The sequence below is a fragment of the Siniperca chuatsi genome, linkage group LG9 (assembly GCF_020085105.1).
Source record: "Siniperca chuatsi isolate FFG_IHB_CAS linkage group LG9, ASM2008510v1, whole genome shotgun sequence".
Lineage (NCBI taxonomy): Eukaryota > Metazoa > Chordata > Actinopteri > Centrarchiformes > Sinipercidae > Siniperca > Siniperca chuatsi.
In genome coordinates this window covers 26,760,798-26,772,872 of record NC_058050.1, presented here as the reverse complement: position 1 = coordinate 26,772,872, position 12,075 = coordinate 26,760,798, and the positions used below count along the sequence as shown (strand labels likewise).

The 12,075-nt window shown below is 41.7% G+C and overlaps 1 protein-coding gene across 3 annotated transcripts in view; it reads left to right on the top strand.

Moving 5' to 3' along the window:
* Nucleotides 1-2,012: 2,012 nt before the first annotated feature.
* Nucleotides 2,013-12,075, top strand: part of tgfbr2b (transforming growth factor beta receptor 2b) — a 42,766-nt gene continuing 32,703 nt past the window's right edge. For all 3 annotated transcript variants that reach the window (XM_044207086.1, XM_044207085.1, XM_044207083.1), the window contains exon 1: nt 2,013-2,284. Coding sequence is in view for 2 of the 3 variants with exons in the window: in XM_044207085.1 (XP_044063020.1) it covers nt 2,200-2,284 (85 nt within the window). In the remaining variant the exon portion in view is untranslated. The remainder of the gene's footprint in view (nt 2,285-12,075) is intronic.

Sequence of the window (12,075 nt, the reverse complement as noted above, 5' to 3'; positions counted from 1 at the left end):
GGGTCGACAGGGGCTGTGAGACTCTAGAGAGTGTGTGGCTCAGTTCCAGGGTTGGTAGAGAGCAGCATGTTCAGACCTGCTGCCTCATGTGACCAGACAGACAGACTCAGCTTTATTATCTTTCTGTCACTGGGCTCAGTTTCTGTGCTGCCATCAAAATACAGCTGAGATTACTGCCAACGCTGCCACTCATCAGTCAGCAAGCTCGTCAGTCACACGCAGGGGCACATCTATATATGCACCTAAACACACACACACAGAGGTGAGGCTCCGTATGTGCACAGCATCATTTTAGAATAAAGCAGCCAATTAGTCTAAGAAGCCTAAATGAAAACATTGAATATAATAATGTCATGGTCCAGCTCTGCTCTCCCTCACTCCTAGTGTCTCCAGTTGTTCTCTGCTCTTCCTGGTGTTTCCTGTTTGTCCTCTGTGTGGGTGTGTGTGAGTGTGTGTCCTTGCCTGGGCGTGGCCTCACTTCTGCTGCCAAATCACCTGCACACCTGTGACTCATCCATTCGTCAAGCTCTTGCCGCCGATCCACCTGCACGCTTCACTCTCCAGTCTTGTGAATAAATCCATTTGAACTGTTAAAGAGCCATGTTCCGGGTCATGCTTTTGGGTCCAGAAGATTACGCAGTTTAACAAAAAATCAAAGGCGACTAGACATACAGCAGTGATGTGGGTCAACCTCAAAAGATTAAAGAAAAACATTAAGGACCTTATTTCAAAGCTTTCATAAAATGGGACCCATATATAAAAAAATATAACACTATAAAGAAAATGTATTCATCATTTGAAATAACAACAAAGGAAGTTTATCATAAACAGGTAGGCCTAATGTTACATTTTTGTTGAGCTTGTCATAGAGGTGTTATTTCAAATTGTACTGGACTTTATATAGAGTACATATTATATTTTGAAATGTTTCCATTATTTTGTCAAGAAGTACATACAAGATTTTTGAGATGCTGAGTCCATCATGAGTCCAAGTCCCCCAGCACAACCCTCCCACCCCCTCAACCCCAAGAAAAAATTGACCAGACAACAAAAAGGAGGGCTCCAACATTCATCATTTTGAGTTTTGATATTTTATTTTGGCTTTTCAGTTTACTGATTGTTTAGATTTTTCAAAAAATCTGAACAATTATAAAACTGATTGATAAAAAAAAATATTGTACAGACATGAATGTTCCCCAGAGGATGAATCCTACTGACATTTCAGCTACTGCAGCGCCACCAGCAGGCCAAAAATGTACTTTGTCCAATAATTTGATTTATGACAATATGTCTGCAAAATTAATTCGACCTCAGCTGTACTTTGTGTTTAGTGCTAGTTAGCAAATATTAGGATGCTAACACACTAAGCTAGTGAAAATGGTAATCATTATACCTGCTAAACATCAGCATGCTAACATGGTCATTGTGGGAATGCTAGTGTTAGCATTTAGCTCAAAGCACCACTGTGCCTACAGGTCCTGGAGTTTCACAGAGTTGCTAGGACAGTGCATGTAACAAACTGCAGGTAAATAATTTCCCCCTAAAAAAACACAGGACATGACCTCAGTGTTATCAATGCTGAGTATAGCCCTGTTTGTGGAAACTATAAAGTTTATATTATAGCATATAGAGTCTTTTTGGACACTTTTCATCATACTGTTATCAATAAAATCTTCAGAACATACCAAGTATTTGGCTTTTAAACAAATTATGAATGTGTATGTTTTTCTTCAGCGGTCTGGGACTCTGTTAACTTAATCTACACTTTCTGAAAATCTGTAGAAGCTCTATTTCAGAAAGTTGGCTGGCCACATTTCATGCCCCTGAGTTTATGTAAATGTGTACAGAGCTGTTTACTGTTCCGATTTCCAGTATTTAGATAGGTAATTACACACACACACACACACACACACACACACACACACAGAGAGAGAGAGAGAGAGAGAGAGAGAGAGAGAGAGAGAGAGAGAGAGAGAGAGAGAGTCCTCCCTCTCTTCTCCGGTTTCCTGTCAGAGCACGGTGTGTGTAAACAGTGTGTGTGAGTGTGTGTGTGTGCGGATGGTTCCGCAGTGACTCTCCAGCTGCTGAGCGGAGTGGAGCGCACAGCACAGCAGACACACCGAACTCATTCCTCCACTGGACTCTCGTTTACTTGACCTTTAATCTGAATGAGAATCGTCATATGAAGGAGGCAGAAACATGGAGGGACAGCGCTGTGTTTTATCTTTCCGGGGAGCTTTATCTTTATTTGTCCTTTCTGTGCTGCTGGAACCCGGGACTGCTGGTGAGTTACCCATATCCTTTAACAACTTAACAACACTCTGTGTGTTCACTGCTTTGAGATCACTGCACTCCGCAGTCACTCCTGATGTCAGTCTCAGTGTGTGTAAAACTTGGACTCTGTGGTTGTAATGAGCCTGGGAAACATTCCTTCCAGCCCGTTACGCATGGCTCTCCGGAGAGCCGAGAACAGCCAGGCGCAACAGGTGACTCACACAGCGGCAGACAAACTGCTCAGCTATGCTGCTCTTACACTAGTTAATGGTGTGGTGCCTTGTTTGGAACAGCACGAGTGTTTTTCCACATAAAGTATATTAGAAAGATCTTCTCCACTCTGAGATTCACTCTCATTGCAAATCACCAGCTATAGGACTCTCTACTCTCCAGAAAATCTGATCACATTATGAGAACTTCGTGGTTCTATAACATTATTGCCAAGTTATTTGGTAAAATTGAAGATCCATAGACCAGTAAGATCAGTGCATCAAAGCTCTTGATAGCAATGACTCTTTAAAAGTTATGCTTCTAAAAACAAGAATAGAAGAATTTTGATATTAAATGCAAAATAAATGACTTGTGTTCTTTATATTGGATTCTTACACTTGTGTTGCATATATTCTCCTGCATCTCTTGTATCTTTTGCTGAACTCCTTACAGATATGACAGATATAGTTTCCCCCTTTTATTTCCCCTTAAGTAGCTTTAAAGGGACACTTGTCTCGAGGAGAACTGTTCAGCCTGCTTTAACGGTTGTGTAATTAATTCTGTGGCTCTGTAGGGTGCTCTCTGAAGTCTGAATGATTAACCCTGATGATGTCATTAAGACTTTCGATTTTTGTTGTGTTATGTTTTTATGGCTGCACTATTCCAATAAAAATACTCCAGATGTCTTGTGCATCATTTTATACAAACTTCCCAAAAATCGAGCCTGACATATTTGTTATGTTTGTAAACATTTGGATCTCCACTAGAATTTAAAATACATTTCTGCAGGTTTGAACAATGTTTGGCTGCACTGTATGAGTTTGAATTAAATGTCCCACCTAGTTTTTTCAGTTCCTACATGATCATAGTGAAAAGGTGTTTTCGGGGTAATGTGTTTTAAGTCTCCTTTTAAGTTTGTATGGTGGTAATTCCACTTTCCCTCCACTAGACTGTAATCCCATGTGTTAACAGTGGCAGTTTAACAGACTTGGCCACTTTCCATCTGTCATACCGTAACACCTCCCATTTCAGTAAACCACAGAAACTTCCCCGTGCTTGTTGACAGGTGGGTAGATTGAACGCAGCATTCAGATGAAAATTTGCCTTAGTTGCCGTGAACATACACATCATATGTTGGCTCCCCACTCTCCTTCCTTTCTCCCTTCTTCTTCTTCTTCTCCCCCTCTCTCTGCTGTTTGTTCCCTCCTCCCACGGTGAGGCCTATTTTGAACCTGGAAATCCCACATACCAGAAGGACTGTGTGGTCCTGCTGCATTGTATGTGTCACAAATAGAATCACACACCAACACACACACACACACATGCACAAGAAGACATACAAACTTCCACCCACATGCCCCCATGCTCCCCACCAATCAACCACGCACACACACACACGCTCCCTGTTATTTTGACTTCTCCGGAGCACCCCGGCCCGAAGGAAGCTGCTCACCACTCTCCCAGTACCAGCGCAGTTTGACATTGTGGTTATCCAAACACTCTGTTGTTTTTTTTCTTTGCTTTCAACTGATGTTGATAATCATCCGCTCAGTGGGATGTCACAGGAAGGTTCCTTCTTCCTTCCTTTCCAGGGAATCTTCATAGTGTCAGCGCAGAGGTCACCGTGCGCTTGCACATTTCCCAGTCCTTGTGCTTAGCCAAGATAGTGCTGTACACAAGCTATTTTGAAGGTGCCAATCAAAGCTCAAGCCCGAAAGGGAAACTCTTTTGGACACAGAGGGATTGTCTTTTGGGTGATTCATTTACTTGTGTAGTGTATGTGTAGTATTGAAAATACATTAGATTTCAGCAATTTGAGCCCCCAGAGTGCTCTCCTCACAGTGTGAAATAGTTTGGGTCCTGTTCAGTCCTGCAAAGCCCTGATCCCCGCTGTGTTTACACTGACTGCACTGCGCTTCAGTGTATAGAAGAGGAGAGAAGGGGTCACCCACTTTAACCTCACTGAAGTGTCTCGCTTTGATTTTTACCATATTAGTCGACTTCCCCTCGCGCTCTCCCCTCTCGACTCACTTCACTGAATCTCCAGGTCAAAAAAAAGACGGAGGGATGGAGGCAGAGGTTGCACAGGGAGAGAGGGAACCTGAGAAAGCTAAGAGAGGAAGATAAAGACGGGAGGAATGAGAGGATTACAGTCAAGTTGGAGAGAGGTAGATTAAGAGGGAGTTGTAGAGGTGGGAGGATAACTTTCAGGAGCAGAGGGAGAGAGCTGAGCCACCTGCTGTAGCAGTTATGTAGCCCTGCGCAGCCTCTTGCCAGTTGTCTCCCCTCATTTTAATGACAGGACCAGGCCGAAAAGAAGAAGGATCCGTAGCTTCGCACAGGCTCTACACGTGGAAGCACATTTTGAAACGCAACCTACTGCTTAAAGCCCCTGTAAACTCGGTTTCAAATTTGGAAACCAAGCTTTTTGTGTGCCATGTGCAGATTGCCCAGGCAGAAGCACCCTCCACGTTTTCAGTAAATTATTTCCACTTCTTTCCTCCTGGTCAGACACACACTCACACCTTTCCAAACCCCCAAAACAGCTGGCACTATGTTAACTGTATAGTTTGCAGAATTACAACCAGCGCTGGTATGCATGCCAGCAGCCGCAGCACCAGTATAGGCTACATCAGCTGCCTGATCACTGTCAGTCACATTTTCTGTTTTTCTCCTCACCTTTCAGTATTTAAACCTGAAAATAATGTTTCACCCCAGTAATTAGATTTTGACGTACAGTGGGGCAAAAAAGTATTTAGTCAGCCACCAATTGTGCAAGTTCTCCCACTTAAAAAGATGAGAGATGCCTGTAATTTTCATCATAGGTACACTTCAACTATGAGAGTCAGAATGGGGGGAAATAATCCAGGAAATCACATTGTAGGATTTTTTTTTTAATTGGTAAATTCCTGGGGTGCACGGTGGCAGAGCGGCTACAGCTCCTGCCTCCCAATAAGGAGATCGTGGGTTCGTGGGTTCGATTCCCGGACCGGACCAACATCACACAATCTCTCTGGGTGGAGTCTGCATGTCCTCCCCGTGTTACCGTGGGTTCTCTCCGGGTTCTCCGGCTTCCTCCCACCGTCCAAAGACATGCATGTGTAGGTTAATTGATAACTCTAAATTGCCCGTATTGAATGAATGTGTGAGTGAATGGTTGTCTGTCCTTGTCTGTGTCTGTGTTCGCCCTGCGACGAGTTGGCCACTGTCCAGGGTGTGCCCTGCCTAAGGCCCGAAGTCACTGGGATAGGCTCCAGTCACCCGCGACCCCCTAACGGGGACCAAGCGGTAGAAAATGGATGGATGGATGGATGGATGGTAAATTCCTCGGTAAAATAAGTATTTGGTCACCTACAAACAAGCAAGATTTCTGGCTCTCACAGACCTGTAACTTCTTCCTTAAGAGGCTCCTCTGTCCTCCACTCATTACCTGTATTAATGGCACCTGTTTGAACTCGTTATCAGTATAAAAGACACCTGTCCACAACCCGCCACACTCCACTATGGCCAAGACCAAAGAGCCGTCAAAGGACATCAGAAACAAAATGGTAGACCTGCACCAGGCTGGGAAGACTGAATCTGCAATAGGTAAGCAGCTTGGTGTGAAGAAATCAACTGTGGGAGCAAGTATTAGAAAATGGAAGACATACAAGTCCACTAATAATGTCCCTCGATCTGGGGCTCCATGCAAGATCTCACCCCGAAAATCCCAGAACCACGCGGGGGGACCTAGTGAATGACCTGCAGAGAGCTGGGGCCAAAGTAACAAAGGCTACCATCAGTAACACACTACGCCGCCAGGGACTCAAATCCTGCAGTGCCAGACGTGTCCCCTTACTTAAGCCAGTATGTGTCCGGCCCGTCTGAAGTTTGCTAGAGAGCATTTGGATGATCCAGAAGAGGATTGGGAGAATGTCAGATGAAACCAAAATAGAACTCTTTAGTAAAAACTTGTTGTGTTTGGGGGAGAAAGAATGCTGAGTTGCATCCAAAGAACACCATACCTACTGTGAAGCATGGGGGTGGAAACGTCATGCTTTGGGGCTGTTTTTCTGCAAAGGGACCAGTGCGACTTTTCCGTGTAAAGGAAAGAATGAATGGGGCCATGTATCGCGAGATTTTTGAGTGAAAACCTCCTTCCATTAGCAAGGGCATTGAAGATGAAATGTGGCTGGGTCTTTCAGTATGACAATGAGCCCAAACACACAGCCAGGGCAATGAAGGAGTGGCTTCGTAAGAAGCATTTCAAGGTCCTGGAGTGGCCTAACCAGTCTCCAGATCTCAACCCCATAGAAAATCTTTGGAGGGAGTTGAAAGTCCGTGTTGCCCAGCAACAGCCCCAAAACATCACTGCTCTAGAGATCTGCATGGAGGAATGGGCCAAAATACCAGCAACAGAGTGTGAAAACCTTGTGAAGACTTACAGAAAACGTTTACGCTCTGTCATTGCCAACAGAGGGTATATAACAAAGTATTGAGGTGAACTTTTGTTATTGACAAAATGCTTATTTTCCACCATGATTTGCAAATAAAGTCTTTAAAAATCAGACAATGTGTGTGTACCTATGATGAAAATAACAGGCCTCTCTCCACTTTATGTGGGAGAACAATTGGTGGCTGACTAAATACTTTTTTGCCCCACCGTATAAGTTTTAATTAGGGGGTCTGCGACCCTCAATATTTTGCACACTGAAACAACCCTAAACTGTCATCAGTTTTTGATTCAAATATTGCTAAATCCTGGTTAACATCACCTTTATCCTTGCCCACTTTAAATCAGTGAGAGCACAGACGTAGAACAAATACAGAAACCTCATGTGAAAAATCCAAAACTGTGGGTGTGCAGATTCTTTACTTTTTCCATTCACATTTGAGCAGTCTTTCCTGTATATGGGTGATAAACTGCAGTCAAGTTTCCTGTCAGTCCTCCTGTCCACTGTGAGCTCATATCCTCAGTAGTTTGGGGGGGGGAAAGAGGGGAGGAAATAGAGGGGGATGTTTCAGTTGATGGGACAAGGAGTTTCAGTGCTGATATGCATAGAAACAGCTAGCCTGGCTCTATAAAGCTCACTAATTAACATGTTGTATCTCATTTGTTTTCCAAAAACTGAATTGTAGAAATGACACGTTGTGGTTTTAGGGGGTGTTATGTTGGACTCTTTCTTGGCCAGGCGCAGTGAACTTTTTACACTTTGTACAGAATAAACAAGCATGATTATAATGTAAGTGTTAGTGAGCCTTAGAGGTGCTGGTAGGTAGAATTTGTTACCTTTGGACAGAGCCAGGCAGGCTGTTTCCCCCTGCCTCCAGTCTTTATGCTAAGCTAAGCTAACCCTCTCCTGACTTCATTTTTACAGTGCAACCATGAGTTTGGTATCAATCTTCTCATCTAACTCTCGTCAAGAAAGCAAATAAGCGTAGTCATTTTACGTCCTGTCAAGCGATAGAATTCCTCAAATTATGATAATGTATGAGTATCATGAGAAGTATAACAGTACAATTTGCAAAAAGAGATGATGTTTTTAGTTATAAATGTATATTGGTTCATTGATATTTTGAAGACAATGGTTCCAAAGTGATAGCAAACAGAATTGGGCTTAAAGGATAAGCCCCTCTTTAACTCCTTCAAGTGTTGTTATTTTGCTCAACCATGTATAGAAATGTATATTGTGAATCCTATACTGTTTGTCATTCAAAATCATGTTGGGCAGTTTTTATCATATTGCTGTTAGATACATATCTACAAAATACAGTATATACCCAACAAATTTGTGCCACATGCACATTTCTTTGTTGCATCTTCATCTTAATGTAGACACACGTCTACACTTTCTCTGGTGCTAAGATGTGAAACAGGTATTTATCAAAGTTATTCACTGGTCTGACTGCCAGATGGAAGCAGGTCACAGTAGCATGATTTCCCTCTTGCAGTAACAGGAGCACAAAGAAATCTCACATTTCAATTACAGCCCCTTTAGGAGCCATCAAGAGCACAGTTAATCACAGTCCACAATTTCCTCCTCCACTTTCCTGTGACGCTCTGAGGTCACTTGTGTTTTCATACTAGAATTCCTACGCATGGACTAGCAGAAAGAGAAAGTCAAAGTGCTTTAGCAGCTGGAACAATGAGCCACCTACCACCACAGACCTTCATGCACAGTTACCGTTTAACTTTCTGCACCCGCACAATCGGCTGGAACTTCAAAGTAAAGGCTGTAAAGCTGCAGACTAATTATCTAAGATCAACAGGGCTGTTATTTTATCATAAATCCAGTAAAGTAAGTAAATGGAGACATTTAGGGTGGTGTTTTTCTTCTGCCTTGGTTAACCCTTTGAACCGCTTGACGCAAAGTTCATATCCCTTCTTCTCAGAGCCATAACTCATATCAAATCAAAACATTGTACACATTTATAGGAATCAGTATCGTATTTTGCTCAAGAACACTTCGACATGTGGGCTGGGGGAAGCCGGGATCGAACAGCCGATCTTCCAATTAGTAGAAGACCTGCTCTATCTCTAAGTCACAGCCGCCCCACACATAAACTCATCCACTCCACTCATCCACTCATCCTCAGATTAAAAAACTGGACTCAGGTGTGGCCCACAGCTAACTCATGGACTTCCTGTTTACATTATACATGGCATGATGGAAACACTCCAAAATCTCAAAATATATTAATCAGTGACATCAATAAAAGTTAGCTTTTTGTTTGTTTGTTTGTTGTTTTACTCTGTCAATACATTGTTTCACAGTACTATGGCACTATGGTATTTACAGTGGTGTGCAAAAGTGTTTGCCCCCTTCCTGATTTCTTATTTTTTTGCATGTTTGTCACACTTAAATGTTTCAGATCATCAAGCAAATTTAAATATTATCCAAAGATATCACAAGTAAACACAAAAGGCAGTTTTTAAATGAAGGTTGTTATTATTAAGGGAAAACAAAATCCAAACCTACATGGCCCTGTGTGAAAAAGTGATTAGCCCCTAAACCTAATAACTGGTTGGGCCACCCTTAGCTGCAACAACTGCAATCAAGTGTTTGCAATAACGTGTAATGAGTCTTTTACAGCGCTGTGGAGGAATTTTGGCCCGCTCATTGTTGTAAGACAGAATTGTCATAATTCAGCCACATTGGAGGGTTTTCGAGCATGAACTGCCTTTTTAAGGTCATACCACCGCATCTCAATAGGATTCAGGTCAGGACTTTGACTAGGCCACTCCAAAGTCTTCATTTTGTTCTTCTTCTTCGTCTGTCAGCCTCACTAGAATGCTGTATCAAATTCACATCTGAATCCATATAAGGTTCGGCTATTATGCAACAGATGTTGAATAAACATTCGCAAACAGTTTGCTTAACTTATCTCCACTAGGCCACTCCAAAGTCTTCATTTTGTTCTTCTTCAGCAATTCCGAGACCCCACAACAACATCCAAAGAACTGCTGGCCTCACTTGCCTCAGTTAAGGTCAGTGTTCATGACGGCAATCACTTTTTCACACAGGGTTTGGATTTTGTTTTCCCTTAATAATAACAACCTTCATTTAAAAACTGCCTTTTGTGTTTACTTGTGTTATCTTTGACTAATATTTCAATTTGTTTGATGATCTGAAACATTTAAGTGTGACAAACATGCAAAAAAATAAGAAATCAGGAAGGGGACAAACACTTTTGCACTCTGTATATCCCTGAACACACTGTCCGCTATTAATATACACATATTTGTGTGTTGTAAACCTGTAGACATACAGGTGAAAAAAACAAAACAAAAAACTATTTCAAATTACGTAACTTTTTTTCATAGTGTCCTAGAACATGTACTATAGAACCACTGCTATTTCTGACATTAAAACTTATTCTGAAAATAGCAATATATTAAAGGAATATTTTGGAGCTTTTCCTTTCATATGTTCGTATGAGAAGATCAATACAAGTCTCCTGTCTGTGCAATAAGTGCGGAGCTCGAGTCAGTATGTAATTAGCCTAGCTTAGCATAAAGACTGGAAGCAGGGGGAAACAGTTAGCCTGGCTTTTTCCCAAGTTCAAAAAAATTGCCTACCAACCTTCCTAAAGTTCACTAATTTCAGTAACATGTTGTATTTTGCACTTTCTGCACTTGTGTCAGGTGGAACATGGAACTGAGAGTAGTGGCACTTACTCTTGAAGACTTCTCCTTGATCTACTGTTGCTTAGATTGTACATCATTTGTACATCACTTTGGACAAAGGCGTCCTCCAAATAATTAAATGTAAATGTAAAAATGTCAATTTGAAGTTTTAGAGAGAGTTACATGCTGGAACCTGTTCTTGATCAACACCAGTTTAACCACCTGGTCAGTATTCTGTGTGTATCAAAAGCTGACTGTTAATAAGCTCTTAATGTGTAATCAGTATTGCAACAGTACAATAAAGATTAATCAACACCATAAAAGACTCACTGAGCTCACTGGCTGCAGAGAGAGTAACTCTAACCGTCGTTAGTCATTTAGATTCATGCAGTTTCTGGGCACTAAATCAGCAGGTTTTATTTGTCTCTGAGGTTGTGTGTGGGTGCTAGCGCTCTGCTATGTCACACTTTCTGTTCACTGCCCCAAATTAGACTCTGTGTGACGGAATGTCTCTTGAAAGTATATTAATTGTACTTCCTGTTAAATGAATAACCTGGCCTATGATCGGTGTCACACAAACACACACATCTAACCATATAAACATACACTGTTAAAGGAGAATCGGTAGAGTGAAAGCACGAGGAGGGGTACCGAGAATTCATATGAGTCAAACTTGAAAGTCCTCCTCTGGTCTGATTTCACAGTTCAGCTCTGCAGACGTGCTACCATGTCAGTTGATTTAACGATAGCACAGACTGCACTGCATGCAGTTGTTTTGTCTATGTCTTGGATTTCAGACGTGTGAGGGCTGTTGTTGTTGTTGTTTGCAAGAAAGGGGCCCCTGTCATCATGGTGAAGTGGCTATCTGTCATATCATGTATTCACATTCATCAGCTGAAAGGGGGAAAGATTTTTTTTTTGTGCTCACCTGAAATCTTAGTGGGCGTTCAAGCATGATTTTGTGACATCACAACTAATTTGGAGCCAATCATGGTTCAATATTCAACTTCATTCAACAAAAGTGTGATGTGGAAACTTGACACCTCTGGTGCACATACACTGAGAATGGATTTTCAGTGAAGTAGGAGGCATCTCGTGTCTAGCAGTAATTCTTTTAAAATAAAAAAATGTGCGTATTTACAGATTCTGGATTTTTCAATAAATAATTTTCAGAATATTTTACTAGGAAATGTATCCGTTTTGTTACAAAAAACATATCAGACACAAATTGTTTTGAGGTTTTTATATTTCTTAAAACAGTCAGTTTCAATTCAGTTCAATCAATTTTATTTATATAGCGCCAATTCATAACAAAAGTTATCTCATTGCACTTGTCCTAAAGAGCAGGTACTCTTTGTAATCTTATTTAGAGACCCAACAATTCTTGAGTGGATCTTTAAGTTCCACCAAACAATCAAGATGTTCATATTAGAAGTGTTCAGTAGAGCAGTGTATCCCACGTTTCAGGCTCAGTGTAATACAAA